At 37.8% G+C, this 20597-nt stretch overlaps 3 protein-coding genes across 4 annotated transcripts; 2 read left to right on the top strand and 1 right to left on the bottom strand.

Moving 5' to 3' along the window:
* The first annotated feature begins 2372 nt into the window (after nucleotides 1-2372).
* Nucleotides 2373-4189, top strand: LOC135628550 (B-box zinc finger protein 20-like). Its single transcript, XM_065135287.1, has 3 exons — nucleotides 2373-3158; nucleotides 3247-3645; nucleotides 3784-4189. Exons 1-3 carry the CDS (start codon nucleotides 2973-2975, stop codon nucleotides 4039-4041), a joined length of 843 nt encoding a protein of 280 aa, XP_064991359.1. The 5' UTR covers nucleotides 2373-2972; the 3' UTR covers nucleotides 4042-4189.
* A 147-nt stretch (nucleotides 4190-4336) lies between these two features.
* Nucleotides 4337-6713, top strand: LOC108952576 (uncharacterized). The gene is made up of 4 exons (XM_018824816.2): nucleotides 4337-5391; nucleotides 5550-5668; nucleotides 5762-5862; nucleotides 6024-6713. Exons 1-4 carry the CDS (start codon nucleotides 5295-5297, stop codon nucleotides 6088-6090), a joined length of 384 nt encoding a protein of 127 aa, XP_018680361.2. The 5' UTR covers nucleotides 4337-5294; the 3' UTR covers nucleotides 6091-6713.
* A 1959-nt stretch (nucleotides 6714-8672) lies between these two features.
* On the bottom strand, nucleotides 8673-20195 carry LOC103979336 (lysophospholipid acyltransferase LPEAT2). 2 transcript variants are annotated; one of them, XM_065136584.1, is made up of 14 exons: nucleotides 19680-20195; nucleotides 18694-18874; nucleotides 18499-18558; nucleotides 16599-16762; nucleotides 16464-16527; nucleotides 15909-15977; nucleotides 13215-13310; nucleotides 11472-11516; nucleotides 10619-10689; nucleotides 10226-10292; nucleotides 9554-9604; nucleotides 9254-9367; nucleotides 9134-9179; nucleotides 8673-9049 (listed from the first exon to the last, which is right to left on the bottom strand). In XM_065136584.1, the coding sequence occupies exons 1-13, from the start codon at nucleotides 20096-20098 to the stop codon at nucleotides 9138-9140; spliced, it is 1443 nt and encodes a 480-aa protein (XP_064992656.1). In that variant the 5' UTR covers nucleotides 20099-20195; the 3' UTR covers nucleotides 8673-9049; nucleotides 9134-9137. The 2 variants fall into 2 exon arrangements, with proteins under 2 accessions (XP_064992656.1, XP_009393725.2); XM_009395450.3 differs by having other exon boundaries at nucleotides 9134-9184; nucleotides 19680-20194.
* Between the last annotated feature and the right edge of the window lie 402 nt (nucleotides 20196-20597).

The raw sequence follows: 20597 nt of genomic DNA, 5'->3' as shown, positions 1-20597 counted from the left end.
CCATCAACATACAACAACAGAGGCTCTACATGTGCTTCACATTTCTCATTTCCTAATCAATCATGTGGTACCTTAGTATCCATCTTGGTTTGACCCGTAAACCTAAAAAGTCTTTGCATCTAATTTCAAATCTATCTTATGATACTAATATTTCAAATCAATCGGAACTCAATACATCTGTCGTATCCGTTTGAGAGAAGAGTATTTTTTTCTCCTCTTTCTCTTTTGAGTAAAATCTATCTATATAGAATTTTTTTTAGGTTCTATCATAGGGATCAAAAGATAAGATCTACATATTGGTTATCCTCTCGGATCATTCCTAAATCTATGAGTTTTTTTATCCACTCAATCATTTTTAGGATATGATTCTAAACCGGTGTCCCCTCAGTCATCTTAGCACGAAAGAGGCTATTAGATATCTCATTTCGTTGAATCCTTTCTTGTTTTTCAAACAATTTATGGATAAGTAGGAGAATAGATCTAACATTCATTTTTTATTATTGTCTTTGTAACTCAGGAGTCATAGAGCATGATATGTAATACCGAATAAGAGTGAAGTTATCTATGTACTTCACGTAACGAACAATCTCATCCTCGCTTATCCTTTCCTTGGACGTATGCCTTCAAGGACGTACGCAATAAGATATTATCGTAGAGAGAAAAACTTTATTTTCAACTCCAACGTTCCTAAAACATTAGAAAAATTTCTTCGAAAATAATTCTAACACTTGTATGACTCGAGAGAGTATTCTTTATACAAATTTGATACGAAGATATTTAGGAAGTGGATCATGTCGATTGGACTTTTATAATGTAAATCGATGATTAAACTAAGACTTTTCACATTTTTAGGATGATTTTTTTTTCTAATATTCATAAAAAAAAAAAATACAAAAAATTACTCATGCATAAAGAAAATGAATCAATTAGCAATGGAGAGCAACTGCTAGTCATTTATTCACAAGCAATCAATCACTTATAGTGATATTGACTTCTTTACATCTCCCACTGTTACGAATGCCTACACAGCCGAACATGATGTGTCACCCGTGACATAAACCATCCAAATCCATAGTGCTTGCTCTCAAGAAGAGCAACACATGGGACATGATACGTGATCGAAGTGAATTGAGTATTCTGTACTGTCTTGCCGACTAAGTTAAAGCAAGAGTAGGCGAGCACGAGCACAACACGCCAAGCTGTGTCTTTTCCCCATGCTTGGGTGGGTCCAACATGAGTTGTTTCCTATCACTATTATCCAGCAGTTGCTCCACTAAATGCAAGAAAAATATCAGGATGCAAAAGGTAGAAGACAAAGAAAGATTTGCAGAGTGGAACGATGAGCCAATCATGATTACGATTTCAATGTCCCAATTGGTTCTCAGTTAGTCCATTTTGTGCACTGTACTTTGCTTGGTATTCATTCTTGTGCACACATAGGCCACCATGGGTGCTGTTACACATAATAGAGTGCACAAATATTACTTGTTCAAGGCATCAATCACCTCAACCCAAAAGCATGTGAGAGAGAGACAGAGAGAGAAAGTAATAGGAACTATTATTATATGTCCAAGGTCTGATGTGTATCATCATACGCCAAAAAATCTTCTTTCCAAAGAGGTACGATGCGAAACTATTATATCTCTCGGGTTTAATATTGACCGTTGAAACATAGATTTAAGTCAAATAAGAATAGTTCTTTTTTTAGGTGATACTATTTACGATTTGATGTTTAAAACTGATTTATTATAATTGTGATTGATAATAGTTAAGATAATTACACGAGGAAATATTATAGTTTTGTTAAGAAAAATCTTCAAAGCATCCTTCTTCGTTTCATTTCTATCATGGTATCAGAGTTAGATATTTTCCGAACTTACTCACACATGCAATCGGAATTCACTGTGTCAGCTGAATGCTTTCATGTTTCTCGGAAAGAAGGAACGATCATGTCACAGCAGCACCTGTCAAGAAGATTTTGGACATCAATGCACGTAAAAATAGGCCTGCAGGCATCTGAGACATGTCTCCTCCCATGTTCCCCTTCGTCTACGTGACCTTACCTGAAACCTATGAGTTTGGGAACTCGTTACGTGATTTCTTACAGATGCAAACACCTCCCCAGCTCGCAAGAGGTCAACTCCCCCCATCGCTCTTGTTCGGACGACCAGTCTCTCTTCCAGTCTTCTCTCTCGAGTACGATTCTTGTTGTAGTCTCGATAGAGTAATCAAAAGGAGCTTTCTGTGGTGCTGAAGTGCGTCCCACTTCACCGCAGATGGTGGTTTCCAGTCTCCCGATAACAGCATTTGGGAGTTCCTCTTATCGTATCTTTGTTCCATGTGGCGCACAGCAGAGCGGAAGACAGAGAATCCACATGCTCTGATGCTGCGGAGGCAAGACAAAGGAGGATGGCAAATCGGACGAAGCTGGAAGGAGGCAAATGGCTGCCCACTCTTGGCTGTGTCTAATAAACTAATCCATTATTGGGCAGCTCAATCAGGGAGCACGTTGGTAGAGGATAAGGTGGGCTTTGAGCCATTGTGTGTGGGGCTGTGCCAGATTGCTTCCTCTTGTCTCGACCCATCTCCAGCTCATTAGATCTTAGAAGAAGGATAAATGGAGCTATAAAAGAGTAGGAATTGGTAATTCTTGTGAGGGAGGGACTGCAGCATCACAGTCAACAAACTGTTCCTTGTTTGAGTCAGTGGAACAGAGTCGAACATGCGTTAATCTCCGAGGAGTAATGTTTCGTTTATCAGATACGGCCATTATCTTGGATACTGAGGATCTTTGGTAGATTAGGATGAGTATTTATGTGAGGGAAAGCGAAGCCTCCATCTCAATAGCATAGATTCCATCTTCCCCTGCCCCTGTGTACTTCTTTGGCTCGTCGGCTTCTACCGGGAAGAACTCGGTTCTAAGGTCCGTTCTCTTCCTCCTCGCTCGCTGCCTTGGAAGCTTCAAGTGCGCGATGAGAATACTGTGCGACGTGTGCGGCGAAGAGGAGGCCTCGGTGTTCTGCTGCGCCGACGAGGCCGCCCTCTGCGGCGCCTGCGATCGGCGGGTGCACAGGGCGAACAAGGTCGCCGGAAAGCACCGCCGCCTCTCGCTCTCCGGCTCCTCCGCGGAGTCGCGCCCCGCCTGTGACATCTGCCAGGTTCGTCGATCGCTTTGGCGAATTATGGAGATCGAAGGTTCGATTTTTGGGGCGGGGGATTGATCATTTTGGGTGGTGGGTGTTGCAGGAGAAGCGGGGGTACTTGTTCTGCCACGAGGACCGGGCGATTCTTTGCAGGGACTGCGACGCTTCCGTCCACAGCGCCAGCCATCTCACCATGAAGCACAACCGGTTCCTCCTCACTGGCGCCCGCCTCTCCGCCGCTCCCATCCCCTGCTCTCCCTCCCCTGAGTCGGAGGCGCCGGCGGATAAGGCTACCCCCAAGAACACCGTCACCACGGCCGATCAAAACAAGGCCTCGGTCGCAGATAGCTCCTCCTCCCCCATCGCTTCCACCAGCGCCGCCACCCCGACCACTGCCACCAGCAGCATCTCGGAGTACCTAATCAACATGTGCCCGGGCTGGCGCGTCGAGGACTTGCTGGTCGACGACGCGGCCGTCGTCGCGATGGAAGATTTCTCCAAGGTCCGTCGGCACCCGTCCTCCCTCTGTCTCCTGATCTCCAACCTATCTCTGATTAGATCACGATAAAGATTGGATCTTTCCTCCCCCCCCCCCCCCCCCCCCCACGAAGAAGATAAAGATCGAACTTTCGTTGCGCAGGGAGACGATCTGCCGCCGTTCCTGGGGGCCGATCTGGAAGCGGTTGTGGAGAAGTTCCCCGTCTGGGCACCACAAGTACCGCAGTTCCCTCCGCCGGCTCCCCCGGCCGCCGCCACAACCACCTCACGCTACCAGCCTTGGAATACCAGCAAGGAGGCGGGCCGAGAGCGGTGGAGCGAGGACCTGTTCGCGGTGCCTCAGATCTCCCCTGCTTCTACTCCAAGCAAGAGGCCAAGGCACACTCCTTGGTACTACTGACTCAGTTAGCTCTACTACTAGCCTTCAATCTTTGTATCGAGGTTCATGCGATGGGAAGCTTGTTCTGGCTGATGCTTCAGAGCCCTTCGTTGTAAAGAACTCAGAAGCTTCAGAATCATCAAGAGTCATTCATAGATGTTTGCTATCATCCAGTTGTTCTCTTTAATCTTTGCTCAAGGTCTTCATCTTGATATTGTCCTTCCAATCTCCAAATTCTGATCCATTTCATGATTTGGACATGTTGAAGCGTGCGTGTGTGTCTCCAAATTCAACTCATGGGATCCAAATCGATGGAGTGTGAGGTATCAGAAACAGAAACGATCCTTATCTCTGCTTATCCACTCCCAACCCAAAAGGAAGTGCTTCAGAATGATGCAATATCTTATTCTGTGGCACTCATTTAGCTAATGCTTTCTTGAACAGTAAGCTTCGTCAGCACAGAACAAAATGTGTGGATGTCGATCTGCAATTGTGGTGGCCAAACCCTGTGTTCATCCTTTTCTTGAAGAATTTGTGCCAAATCTTTTGGAAAAGGAAAACAAAAATAAAATCACGAGAATCCACACAATATGATTGTGCATATAAAGGAGTTAAAAGAATGAGCCCAAATAGGACCATTGATTTGAACGGGGCATCTAATTAGTAGTACTAACATCACGTCGGATTGGTACTTTTAGTGACTGCGTTCTCTCTATTATTCAACATGCTACACATGAACAGTGTTCTCCACAAACTCCATCCACCAATGTTCTTATGAACAGTATAATACCGTAATTTCACATCTCAGCCGTCAGTATGATCATCTGCTTTCAATATCACCCGTCCGATTGGAATCGGAAGCAAGCACTCTATTTCTTTCAGTTCTCCGATACCCTTCTGTTGACTGGGGGTAGCTTTGGACCCACTAAAGAAGCGGATCTTTTCTCCAATAAGAAAGCGGGTTGTCGAAAAGCGAGTAGGGAATACATTAACTTGTTCTTTCCAAGCCCCACACCCATGCGTCCAACGAATCAACGGTCAGATTACAGCCTTCGGTTCGAACAGCTCTCATCCGACGGCTATCCATTAACCTCCCCTGTGGGTATATATATCTCTCCTCTCCTGTGCGAGAGGTACAGAGCGGGAAAAGAAGCGTTCGAAGACATCAAGAAAGAAACAGAGGGAAGTGAGTTCGGTTCTGCTCCGATCCTTCGCGGAGAGGAAGAGAGAGTGATTTGGAGACGGCGATCGAGGAGGAGATCGAGGTGCCGTCGATGGAGACAGCGGAGGAGGAGATCGTCTACAAGACCAAGGTCGTTCGGTTCGTCGGCTGCGGCATCCCGGAAGACCCTTGCCCTCCCCTCGAAATCTGTGAGCCCTCGCTTCCCTACTTCCTACGATTCCTCGTCCAAACGACCGAACGTGGTTTCGCTTTAGCGTTCTTGAAAGTGTTTTTTGGTCCGATTGACCTGATTTGGTGGTTCTTGAGACATCTGATGGGGGTTTTGTTGCTTTCTTTTTGGTGGTAGGTGATGTTTTGCCGCTAAGGAATCATCTTAATTTGAGCCTGGACGTCTCGGAGGTCTCGCTGCAGAAGCTGCTCTCGCTCGTCGCGGAAAGATTGATCGACCCTAACTGCAACGTGCAGGTTTGCATTCTTCGAAACTGGTCCCTATACGAATCTTGGTTCGGAGTTATCTCTTGGTGGACTGATTCTTTCTGTTCTTGCATTTCGAATTAGGATGATGGACATGTCAACAATCGGCAGCAGAACATATCTGAAGCAATTGATCTGCTGCCTCGGCTTGCGGCTGGGATCGATGTAAACGTGCATTTTAGGAAGTGAGTCCAGTCGTTGCTCTCGATTGCAGTTGCAGTTTACCATATGAAGTCGTAATTTCTTTATGCTATAAGCATTTCCTTTGTTCAAGCAAAATTATGGCGTACCCCTTGTTGTTTGTTGTATGTATTTATGTAGGATTAATGATTTTGAGTTCACGCAGGAATAAACTATTTTCAATCTTCTTGATATTGGTCTACATCATGGTTGGATTGTCGATCCCCAGGTAACCTTATGTGATCATCTAATCCATCTTAGCTTTTGGCACTCGTTGTATCCTCTGTAGGTCATCTTCTACAAGTGTTCTTTCTCTATGCATCTTGAAGAACTGTGGCATTTTCCTTGACATGATGGTTTGATGCCATTCCTTATGTATAAATTTGTTCTGATGATGTGCATTTGCTTACAGTCATCTTTTCATCTTCTGTTTTTTTCCTCTGAAGATATGATTTGCATAGGGTGCTTTGTATTTTTTTTTTTTTTTTTGTTTATCCAAGATTTTGTTGTGTTCATGTGCATTTATGATGTTGTTGCTTATATATTTCGAATTTTGACTGTATGCTTGTCCTATTTTGGTGCTAAATGACTTTGACTCATGTTCTTTAATGCGTAACCTAATTATTGGTTGGCAAATTTTAGGATGTATATGGTTTTGTTTGTTTTGATTAATGACCCACACAGTGCCATTTTTGCTGTATAGAAATAATGTTTTAGTGTGGCTGTTTCCTTATTCTTATTTCACCCAGTCATTGTTGTTACTTGATATCAAAATGTATCAACCTTTTTTGTTCTTTTACTTCATGGGGCAAGTCTCTTGTGTGACTAAACATGTTATTTTAGTTGTACTGCTTGTTTAAACAGGTTGCTCATATTTTAGGAGTTCGCTGTATATTTTAGATAGAAATGTACAGCTACCAGTGCTCATTTTGCTACTTTGCTTTAAGTATTTGGTGCTAATCATAATAAAAGTTCTTGAGCTGCTTCTCTGGTGCAATAGAATCATGCTGCCAAAGAAAATATAGTCATTTTATTCTCTATTAATTATTTAGAGATTGGTTTTCATTTTCTCCCCATTTTGGTGCATTATGTACCTACTCTCTGACTATATATCTTGATTTTATGCTATGTTAGAATTGTCTGACCATGTACTGTTTAATGAAATTGTCTAGAAGATGACCTTTTAATTTAAGCTACCTAAAAATTATATTATGTAGTTCATTTTTTTTATAAGCTTATTGAGTTAAGTCAAACTTTTGTTTTTTGTGAAATTGAGGAGAGTATGATATAAGACTTAACTTAAATTGATGTCTTGAGCTAACAGAATGTGCTTTAGGTGGGCTTAAATGTAGTATCATCTGCCCTGAATTCAAATTCAGTAACATTATGATGTCAACTGTTCTTATAATACTTGAGTCTCATGCATTTTGAATTATAATTAACATACTAATATAAGTATAATATATATATGTATATATATGTATATATGTATATATATGTATATATATATATGTATATATACATACATATATACATATATATGCATATGTATATATATATACATATACATATATACATATATATATATATATATATATATATATATATATACATATACATATATACATATATATATATACATATATATATATACATATATATATATATATATACATATATATATATATACATATATATATATATACATATATATATATATATACATATATATATATATATATACATATATATATATATATACATATATATATATATATACATATATATATATATATACATATATATATATATATACATATATATATATATATATATATATATATACATTCTCAGTATTCTACAAAATGTTAGCTAAGTATGCATAAGTATTAATGTTTACGGTTAACATAGCACAACAAATTAAAGTGTGTTAGTTGACTTGAAAATTAGATTAAATTATAGTAATAAGCATACATATAGTGATTAGAAGTGACGGTTAAATTTTAATCGATGAATTTCAAAGGTTGAATAGGTTTCATCATGATTAATATAAGAATCATAAGCTTATTAAGCATTGATGATCATAAGTTTGAGTTTTAAACATTATGGATGTAGAGGATCATTAGCTATTTAAGTATGGATGAAGTAATAAAAAATTAAATAGAGATATAAATCAAAGAAAAGTGTTATTCTAAATGTTGAAATATATAAGTAAGATTGAAGGATAAAAATTATCATTTTTGTCAAATCAAATTAAATTCAATAGAAGTTGTTGTAATATTTGAATTATATTAGTAAAAGAATAAAAAAAACTTAAAATGAGAATAAGATTGAATCTTATATCTCAAGATAATCTCTTGAGCATCTCTACCTTTGTAGCTTTATCTTCTTTATCAACCTAATAACCTATAATCTTTTCCCTCTTTCTTTAGTTATTTTTTTAGTTTTAATTTTGCAACTCTAAGGAATACTAAGAAAAACTTAATTCTTTCTTTACTATATTTATGGTTTCAATTTTGCATATTTTAGGTAGATTTTTTTAGTTGCTTTTAAATCACTTAATTTGAGATTAATGCATAGAGCGGAAAAATCCATAAATGATTTTCACATAAAATTTACTACATAAAATTTTCATGTAAAATTTTACTTATTTATTTTACATATGCTTATATTACACAACTATTTACCGTGAAATTAAGTGACATTACATAATTTTCAAATTCTACATGTGTCGAGGATCTCAAAAACTATGAAATAATTTGTAAATGCCCTATATACATAATAACAAAGGATAAATGATTAAAGTTTTGATGCATGATGACAATGTTAGAAATAATTTTCATAGTCCACAATGACAATGTTGGAAATAATTTTCATAGTCCATAGTGACAATTATCATTACATCAACCAATAAAGTCAAAAAGCAAAACCTTTAGCCATTTACAGCTCTTTCTAACCATTCGATCTCAAGAGAAGAAAAAACTTTTCTTTTTTTTTTTTGAATGGTTATATGCCACAGACGTGTCCACGTTCTAAATGAGCTTGTATGCAGGTTATGCCAAGTTCATCTGGTCAGGGGTCATTGACACATGCAGCAAACAGCGCGATAAGCAACGGATTTTTCTGTAGACATTCCATGAAATCATCCTTGCTGACATAGACATCAGCATCAGTATCAAACAGTTGACGTAGCTGCAAAAGTGACGGGTTGACAATCAGTACTTATAGAACATAGTAGTAGAAATAAACCAAGTATCAAACAGTACAGAAACTCACGGTTTCATTGTTGACTGCACCATGCAATGTTGACTGAATGACACGGCTGATCTACAGCGAAGACGCAACCAGATTATCATAAGTTAAAATGAAACCAGGTAGCATGTGCATGAAAAATACCTGTTCCAAGGAAGTATGATCCATCATATCATCACTGCTGCATTGAGCAAAAGCCGTTTCACAGGCCCTCCAAAATGATGGTTGTTTCCTAATCTGTGCTGATCCAGTCAAAAACTGCAGAGATTTGAGCACAGAACTCTCAAATTAGTAGCAGCATACTTTTGAATGCAAACTTCCAATACAACTATATATATATATATATATATATATATATATATATATATATATATATATATATATATATATATATATATATATATATAAAATTTATTAAGAGCTTAATGATAGCCCAATTATTACCTGACGAAATGTTATTGACCGCTTCTTTTCCAAGTCCAAATAGCCAAATATCTGAAAAGGAATGAAATCAGCCCAAGCCAAATTTCTTTCTTTATGGAAGAAATATCTGAAATGAGAGTTGACTTCCTCCAACACAGTAGAAATGAGAGCTAATGATTGACAAAAGCCTTTCTTCCAACTTCACCAAGAAAAAAGGCTTCACTCTTGAAACTACAATGTATGAATGATGGAGAAGGAAAAGCAAAAGCTGTTCATCAAGAAGACAATAAATTATAAGACAGCAGAACTCTCAGCTTTTGTTTATAATCATCACTACTCCCAATCTCTGGCCCAATCTAAATCTCACCTATTACAAACTCATGCTCTCAACACCAAGTGGTCTAATCCTACTTTGACTCAACACGAAAATCAAGTTCAGTTTATGAATAAACTCCTAATCCAAGTTCTAATATTCCAACACGTAGCCAACCAACAGGTGCACGATTATAACATCTGTAACACTCATTTTACTCCAATACACTTTCTATTTAAAAGAACTGATAGATGTAGCATAATATAGGCTCAACCAAACATTACAAGATTGGACTCTATGTTAAAGTAGACAATTGTACAAATCATCTGAGAAGTTATTCTTTTGCAAGATAAAAAGGAAGCATGACAAGTATGACTAACCTTCTCAGATAGAGGACTGCACCCCAACCCATAAGCATTCAGAAATCCATGAAGTTCAACACGTCCACTGCCACCAACCATATTACAAGATCATATAAAATTTTCATCCTAAACCTTTGGTAACAAGTTAAAGAATCATGGTTTCCCGAATAAATGTCATATGGCAAGAATCAAAATTTAGACTACTGATCAACATGCCAATCCAGTATAGGACGACATCTGGCATAAGCTCTAAGATAGGCCAACACTGATACAGTCTTGGCTAGCATACGATTTGTTCTGCTACAACTGTAAAATGACCATGGTGAACATTATCTAATATGGGCTAGCATCCCAATCCATGATCCAGAGAAACTATTTCAACATGAAATTTGAGATTTGTCTGAGACTTACAAGGAATCTGGGTTCATGGAAAGAAACCGCTCCAAAATGACCACAGCTTCAGATGTGCTTATGTTGAATGACTGCATATGAAAAAAGTAAACAATTAAGAAAAAGATCATCAGAGAGACACACTAAAGCCAAGCAATCCATCTTCCCTTAAGTTAGTATATGGGTTACTGCCTCTGAAAGCAGACAATGAACACTACAATAGATTTCCTTAGATAATTAAGAAAATATCCTTGGACACCAAGTTCCATGAGTCAAGAAAGTGAAGGGCTCTTTTCCTTACATGTGCCAGTAGGCACGCATTGGAATTAAGTGCTGTTTTGGTATACCCCACAGCATGTTGGTGCAATGTATGCTGCCCATTGTGGATCAGCATGACCAGCACTTGCAAATAACAATATTAATCCAACTGCTTAATATGCACCGTGTAACATTTTAATTATGTCCTGCAGTGAAGCTTGGCATACGAACGAAATTGCATTTTGCTTCAGATAAGTATGAAATTCTCCAGCACTTAAAAACATGAGTTTTGTCATTAAGTTCTTCAAAAACATAGTTATAGAATATAAATAAAGCACATATTATGATAAACATTCTATAAATAAGCGCTAAGAGTAATACCATATCGCCGTTTAAGATGTTTCAGTTAGATCAACTTTTGGTCATTAACATGTTTACATAGAAAATCCATGCTTATATTTTGCACTTTTAGTTTTAATCGTGTAGATATGTTGCTATTCACTATTACTTTTCTATAAGTTGTAAGACTTAATGAATGAATAGTAATCATTTCATCATCAATGGATGATAGTTGCATCGAGAGGCTAGATTACATATATGCAGATGGAGAACTCACATTTTCAACCCATGCCATTTCAACCATATAATTTGAGCATCTCTCCTGCGAATGAAGATCAAAGAGAAAATGATGATATAAAAGCATCTTTCCTGAGCAGCATTTAGAAAATGGTCTACAATTGCAACCAATTCTCTAATAGATCCTATATTGTTTATGTAAAAGTGCCCTAAAATTTTAACATAAAGCAATGGAAGTTTTATCAACTCTCACTTTTTCCTTGGGAATATGCAACAGTAAACATATGTTATAGGCACGGTATGGTCTCCATCTATCACATACACATAGTTGAGGGTGGAAAACACAAGAACAAGAATAATAGCTTGACAGTTTGGATAAAAAAGTTAAAGATATGCAATATATATGCTAATATGAATCTACTACTGTATGCAATAAAACATATACTCTAGAGTCTAGACTAACAAGAACAATATTGCATAAGAAAACTAGGCATAGAATACACTCGTAACAAGACCACTAGTTCACAATAAATAGGTACAGCATGGAATAAAAATGCTGATCAAACTTTATAGTGTCAAGTTTAGGTTGAGCTCACAAGCAATACCCCGTGTACACATTATTCTATGGAAAGAGAAGCACAAATTAAGTGTGGGTATCCTGCGGTGTTAGCTCGTGCTTCGTGTGTCAAGAATTTACTCTTATCGTTGCTTGAAGATTACAAATACTACAGAGTTCAGCTAAGATAGAACCGGTCTAGGCAGTTTGGTTATATGTGCTTATATTTTTCTAGTGCATCTGTCAATCTATAGTTATTTTATGACACTAGTTCTGTATCAAGGTTACCAAATTACATTTTTTAGCATAAAATTAGCCAGAACAGTCCATAAACTCCAAATTGAAGCAAATCTCTGTTTTTTGTGAATGAATATGACACTTTCAAACCGAAAGAAACTAAAGGAATATATATGGAGTTGACAGATACGACGGTCTAATTCCAGAGTAAGATGGCCTGTTGATTTATACCAAATTCAGTTATCAATATTTCAAGATTAAAGATGGTCAAACAATCTGTTGAGTTCAAATCATGACAATTTTACACCTCAGACAAATCTATCTGCACAAGGTGACTGGATCCCGTATAGATTATCTGAACATTGTTTACAGGGCAACTGAATCGATAATTAAGAGAATATCATGGTTTTATTAGCAGAATTTTATATTCATATTTGAGGGCCAGGTCAATGCTAGTGCCTGTGTAGCAAATTTTATATTGCATAACTCATCATCTGGAAAGAGAAAAAGAAACAATTAAGAAGCAATAAGTTCATATCAGATAGCAATGAAGTACTTCATCAATTGTAAATATTGTTATAAACTTATAAATGTGGAGGCTTCAATTATATCGTCAGTATCTTTTTGACCCAGTGTTGTTTTTTCTCATGAATTAGGAAGCCTAAAATCAAGGTTTCAAATAGCAATCCGACACCGGTTGTGAACAACTTGTCAAACCATTGAAATACTAAGATACCAAGCAGTATTATATAATATGTATTGTCTGGTATCAATCGACAAAGAATAATATAAAAAATTAACAGTGTATCAAGCAATCCTAAGTGGTATGCTCCATTACCTATGCTTATTAAACCAGTAAATATTAGTCTTATGTACCGGTCCAACAGGTATTTGAAACCATGGTCTAAATATGGTATGCATCATGAACAATAAAAATGGACATAAAACAGGAAGAATCGTTCCTTGATAAAATAAGCAAATATTCTTCACCTTTGCAAGTTCGGATGCTCTTGTAAGAAGTATCATGTCACCAAAAGAATGAGAGGTCGGTAGAACATTAAGTGCATTGGCCATGGAGTAGCTAGTCTGCAGAATTTTTTTTTCCAAAAACATGTTAGTTTTACCCTTCTTTTTGTCCAAAAACAGCATGTTAGCGCTAGCCCTTTTCTTCCATATTATCAAGAAAATTGCAACAAACCAGTGATGTATGTTTATAAGGTGCATGATATTATATAGAGCTGTCTTTCTAAATGTTCAACCACAAAAACAGTAAGGAATCCATAAAGTGCTGTATTGATCAGATCATCAAGAAGCCCAACACCACTAATAGAGAATAATGCACTATCAATGGCACTTCTAGATTCATTATAAAAGCTGCTTAAAGAATGACAAAGGCTATTATGCATAAATTCAGAATCTTCCATCATATCATATAATTTACTATTGTGATTTTATTAGTAGCAGAGAGAAAGGTCTACAGTGGGAAGGAGGATTCCACAAAAGAGAAACAGAGCAAATAAGAAAAAGGGATAAGCAAAAAAAGCAAATTAGAGAAATGAAGGATTCAGTTGTAGGCGGTGTCGTTTGAAGGGGAAAAAACCTTCCAGTTAAAAAATACCAGATTAGTCTCTGCTGCCTGGTGCTTTGGTAAATTGAATGTGACAACATGTTAGTGCATATTACACATGATTACAGGTGCCAACAGGTTGTCTCCATGTCAGGTTGAGATGCACATAATAAAACAAAACCCTAAATCAAGACCCGTCTTGTTATAATTATGTCAAATTCAATCCCAATCCCAACCTACCTAGTACTTGTGTGAATCCATGCAACCTGCTTAACTTGTATGATTGGGTATCACTCCACAATTGAACTGTTCTCTAGCTTGAGGAAAATAGACCTTTAAGGGAACTAATACTGACTGATGTTAAATATATTAAAATAAATACATCCCGCTGGCTTGTAAATGTGTTGCTTGAAATCGAACACGTATCAGGTAAGGATATGGATCTCAACTTGACATTGTTGCTCTAAGTTGGATCTGGGAATAAGGTCCCTCTGATAGGCATCACCGAATAGCACCTTTGTGGAATAAAATGCACCAGATATATCTCACCCATAGACCATCTTGCTCTCTTCTACTCCACCAGTATGTGCATCAGGTGCCTGCTATCTTTTCAACTAGGATAAACAGAGGAATTTCTATCCATTTCCCACTTGAAATATCCGATGGTTATTCATGTCGAATCTAGGGTTGCAATGAAGATGACTGAGCAAGGCTCTGCTTAGGCATGACTCAACTTGTTCTCATGGTTCTCAAGCTGGGTCAAGAGCCTGAAATGATATTTGAACTTGCCTGAAGCTCAAGCTAAGCTCAGCCAACCTACACTCAGATTGTTCTAGAAACAAGCTAAATTTTTTCTTTTGTGATAGATTTACTTTCTACGGAGACATTTGTGCTTACCTTAAAGACTATTTGTGCGTGTATGATGTATGTGCAGCATTTACATAGTCCTCACCTCATATATTTTGAGTCAAATCCTTGTCTTATCCGGCTTTCTTTCCCTTGGGACAAATTCTTGTCCAATCCATGTGTACATAAGATATAGGTGTTGTACAAGAGAGAGAACCCTTAATTTCATATGAAAAGGACTCGAGTCCTTTCCTTCTTTTCATATTATTCTTGTCTAATCCGGCCGTCTATCCTTCATCATAATGAAGTTGCTTCTCCAGGACCAAGGTGACTTCATTAGCTCTGGTAAGTTATATGGATCCTTTTCTATCATTTGGCTCTTTCAGAGCAACTTCCTCAGCAGACAAGGGAGCCCCAAGTGGTATTCAGTTAAGGTCAACAATGGCTTTCATCAATATGAGAAAACCATCTTATCTCTCTTTGTTCTGATCAACAATACAGAAAAAACTTCACACCCGCAAGAAGATTTTTCTTATTTTTGGTGCCGCAGCTTGCTTGTCAAATATTACATAACTTCAAGAGCAGGAACTAAAATAAATACCAAATGCACTTACATTATATATATATATATATATATATATATATATATATATATGAAATACATGTCATCTTTAGGAAGCTAGCTTTTAGAAAATCTAGCAAGAACTCATTAATGATTCAAAATTTGCTAAATAGATGACTTTCCAGGTTCAGATTTTCTCCTTCACTTTTCTTCTGTTTTGCACAATTACATTATAACAACCACAACTTGAGGGAAAAAAGATATCATTTTCTGGATATAAAAATTTTGAGATTGAATAATCAATGAGGAAAATAGCACACTTCTTATCTATAGTCCATCATAAAAAAGGGTCACAATCATAATGTGGTTCTGATATAAGCATGAGAAGAATAGTGGGCTTCTTCAATTTTTCATGATCGATTGCCATCTTAACATCAAAAGCATTTTCCTTTATCTACATCTAAAACTTTAGCAATAATATATATGAGATGGCACATATATAAGATTAAGTATACAATACTATTCATGATAAGAGAAATTAGAAATCTTAGCACCAAAGGGGAACAAAACATTATTTAACTAAGCACACTACTGATTTGCAGAAATTGTGAACTAACATATACAAATAAAAAGCTACATTTTAGAAGAAAATATAACAAGTGAGACTGCAGCATGTTTCGACAGATTTATTGATGAATAATATGCTCACCTTCTCTGCAAAATGAACAGTGTTTTGTTGTTTGCTCTCATCTGGGAAGACCACAGGAAGGTATTCCACCTGTCAAGTGAAAAAATGAAATTCTTGTTACAAAATATATTAGTTCAGCAAATTCATCAAATATGTTAATCTGAAATTATCAAAATCCTCTCCTGTATAACAAAAGGCTGGTTTTGGGATTCATTTTTCTGCTGAGTTAGGCTTGGCCTTGGATTAATAATACACTACATGCATTAATGTCAACATGTATTCAACAACAGAAGTAAGCTACTCTTTTACTTACCCTGCACAAGATAACAAGTCATATAACAAGTAGAATATATTTTATTGATGAAGAATTAAGGTTTTCTACTTCTGAATGCAATATGTGATTATGTGGCAAGAATAAAGAAAGTTCATTTACTTTAGCGATCATAACACAGAAATAATATTCAATAAAAATGTGAACTTAAGAAGTAAGCTAACTAAATACAACATTATGATATAATCAACTTTTGGCACAAAAACAGTGTAAAGCCTAACATATATTTTCAGGTCAAATCATACCTCCATGAAGTTGTGAAACTGTGTGAACATTCTAAACATGAGCTTCAGCAAATTAGCATTCCCCCTAAATAAAATGACATCAGATGTAATACAAAAAAGGACTAATAAGAAAGATATCACAAGTAAAATTCTCACCAAGATTGGTCAAAATGTATGTATGGATATCGAACAACCACAGGTTGTACCGGGAGGCCTGGAATGAATGCACCAAGCCGAAATGATATGAGGAATCTCCCATTTGTAGTGGTCCCCTCCGGAAATAGCATAACACGTGGAAATTCATTGGAAGATGCCTTTCTCTGAATTCATGTCCTAGAAAGCATGTTTCTGTATCAAATAGCTAATGAATGGATTTTATTTTGTTTAATGCTTCTTAACAGGCAAACTCTTAAAGTTTAGTCTTCTTTCTATCCACGAACTGATGAGAAAAGTAAATATACGATGAAAGATCTTCAAAAGAAAAATGCAAAGCAAATCAAATCTAATAAAAAATGATCAACAAGACATTTACAGGCAATTATCTAGAAATCAACTCGAAATAGAGAATATCATACATCAAATAGTAAACCAAAATAATATATATTACATATCAATCTCTCACAACTAACAAAATGGATAAAGACCCATTAATTAGTTATGCTCAATGAATTTGTTGTGTATTGATTGATCAATGCAACTAGAGGACCACTGAGCTTGAGATTGAATTCTAGGGAAAGAGAAACACCAATTCCATTTGCAAATATCAGTCCAGTTTTAGCAGCACATTAGACGAGATTAGAAAGTTCTGTTATGTTATGGCTAATAATATGTTATGATGGTTGATATCTTCAATTGATTGGACCATTAGCATTTCAGTAAGCCAGGACTCTGCCAGATTAACTTAGTCAGCACTTGCTTCATTAGAATTGAGTTAGTTACTCAAAGCGGGTGTAGAATGCAATTTATCACCTAAATTGCCTTAACCATCAATTATTCACCCATAAGAATGTAGGAACCATCACAGAGGGATGGCTGGGGACAGTGCTGGAGCCGAAGATCATGCTATTTAAACATTGGTCATCCAGATTAGAGGTTCAGCCAAGGCACCCATCTCTTGAAACTTCTCTAATTGCTAACTAAGCCCCCAAAAAGACAGTGCTTACATGGACTCAAACTAAAAACCGAATAGCATCTTTATGCCTCTTTCCTGATCCAAAAAAATCCCCTTATTGGTAATTGGATGATCTATGAAAAGCATTAATTCCATCAACTTGTAAGGATGAAAGAAGCAAAATGTTGATTATATAATTACAGGGAAGGGACACAGAAGATAAGACAAGATATGTATGTGCTTTAGAAAACCACATGATCCGCCCCTAATTTTCCTAGAAGGATAGTAAGAGTTAGAATATGTACCAAAGAATAAAAAATAAAAGGAACATAAATCAGGCAATCTTAAGATGTATCCAGATTAAAATATAGTGAGTCATAATGCTAAAAATTCATATTTTAGATCAAGAAAAAACCATCCTGAAGTGAATATCACATAAAATGTTCATAGCTTTTCCTTGTGCTATTATGCAAGCATCCTAAATTAGCATTAACCGCGGCTCCAAATTTGATGGACAAATTCAAGAATTCATCTTTTGAAAGACAGCCTTCAAACACCAAAAATAATCAGAAATAATTATGAATTGTTCTAGAAGGGGAAATACATATATTCAGCTCGCAAACTTGTAAGTTTTCTACAAAGCACACGATATTTAACTTTGATTTTTGAATGACCACATCACCACAGCAACTGACATTATTAATGATATGCTCTATGCTCAATTTTCTTATCTACATATGCAAAAATAATGTTACTTTGACAGTTTACTAACTGATAGACCACATCTCACAATTAGCTAAAAAGTATATCTTTAGTAGGGTGATATAAGTTAAACCCAATATAGCTTATTATCTTGATAAAAAGTATGACTGCGCATGCGCAAGACAGATAGTTCTTGAGCTAAGAATTGACTGCATCACTCAACAAGTTCCAAAACCATTATACCTTTATTTCATGAATTGCGAGCCTCCGCGACTGAGGTGAGAACCTGTCAACATATATAACCTACGAAGCATGTTAACGTAAAATGTTTCGATCAGACTACATTGTCATAACATATAAAAAAATAGAAAAATCAGATAAATAGAACTAATAATTTTTTTATAAAAAAAATTCCACTCAAGAAAGTGACAGGTCCACCTGCATTGCTCTGACAATAGTTCCAACAAAGGGTAACGCATCATGTGACTCGGAAGCAACCATAGTTGGAAATAATTCATAGAAGAAGAATATGGGCTCGATGTATGAGACATGATTACAAACAACTATAGGTGCAATCTCCCTTGAAGCAGGTTTTCCTTTTCGTTTGATCCAATGGTATCTGACAAAATAGAAGCCATAGAAACAGGTGCTTATAAGCTATAAAAACAAACATTTACAAAGGATAAATGAAATTGATAATATAGATTACATGTTAACTTGAAAAGAGGACAAACTCCATGCAAAGATTCCTTGCAAAGAATACAACAATTACAGGAGACATCCTAGAAGGCAAGCTACCATTAAAAAGCAACCAGGATATTTGATGTTAGTGGTCCATTTATGAAACAAAAGTTGATGATCAGTGTTTGCATGGGGAACCACATAGTTCGAGATACTCATCTTTTGGTGCATCAACAACGCAGGAGAATATAGAAAAAAAGAAACAGAACATGCTCGGGCCCATGAGCTAATAATTCTCATATTTACTACATGTAATCCGAACAGATTTATCATCGTCAAAATTTGATGTGCGTTTCTTGATGAAGCGTTGACCAACATGCTTTACGATTATTCACTTGTTTTATTTTTTGAAAAGTACTTTTCACGTCTACTAAAACCAAGAACCAAGAAACCCAATTGACATTCTTGACGACTTCGGCATCAAGAAGTACGAACCAGGAAACCCTATTGATATTTTTTACGACTATTAGCATCAAAACCCGATCAAGAACCACGAAAACCCAGTCGCACACAACTATTAGCACCAAGGACCAAGAACTGAGAAACCCTATTGCACTACCGTGTAAATGATCTTTTTCCGATTTGTCTATGGAGAATATGCTACAAATTCCGACTCGCCCGGATCGTCGTCAGCTAATAATTCGGATTACGACGGAAATGAAACAGAAATCAGTCGAGATTACCCAAAAGAAAAGAGGATGCATCGGGCGCAGAGTCTGGTGATCCACATGGCACGGCACCGCCACAGAGGCATGGGGCTCTGCTTGTCCTTCCACCCGCACAGCGCCGCCACCGTCGCCAAGTACCCCACCGCGATCACGATCCCGAAGAGCACGAGCCGAACGGCTGCGATCGGCAGGCAGAGGATCGTCTTGCACCACTCGTAGAGCCCGGCGATGGTGGGCGTGTGGTTGCGGAACGGGTCAACGGGGCTCATCGGCGGCAGGGCCAGCGGCGGCACGCCCAAGAACTCGAAGGGGTTTTCCGGAGGCGTGGTCGCCGCCTCGCTCCCTCGGTCGATGAAGCCATTGACGTCCAGGGAGACTTCGGGGGCGCGATCGTGAAGGAGGGGAGAGTTAAGATCGCAATTAGGATCCGCCATGGGGTAAAGAGGAGGAGGAGGAGGAGATCGTGAGGAGGAGTAGGGGGCGAGGAGAAGGCGCACCCGATGGGGTGGGGTGGGGGTGACAAGGTCGCGACATCGACCTCCACCAAAATAAAACGAGAGGTGGGAAAGAGGCAAGGCGGGGAAAATGGAAACGAATAATGATCACCTGACCCCGACGCGCCAGGGAACACCGGTTCGACGTCTGATCTGTTCTTCTTCGTGGGGCCCACCGAGATCGTGAGGAGGCGATCTCCGCGTTTCCTGCTCGTGCGCGACAGGCGCGCTCGGGCCGCCTCGACGGGAATGCAATAGGTTTTCGGGACGTGGATATCGGACGCGCCGGCCCCGGGCATCCCCCGTCTCCGACACAACAGGAAACAGGAACGAGATCTGCGTTGCCTGGGTCGGACAGGACAGGGGATCCTCGAACAATCATGTGCGCACCGTACCGCGTCGGTTATTTTGAAGACGCGCGAACACCGCACTCGGATCT

This window comes from Musa acuminata, chromosome BXJ3-1, assembly GCF_036884655.1.
Source record: "Musa acuminata AAA Group cultivar baxijiao chromosome BXJ3-1, Cavendish_Baxijiao_AAA, whole genome shotgun sequence".
Taxonomy (NCBI): Eukaryota; Viridiplantae; Streptophyta; class Magnoliopsida; order Zingiberales; family Musaceae; genus Musa; species Musa acuminata.
This window is presented reverse-complemented; position numbering and strand designations above follow the sequence as displayed.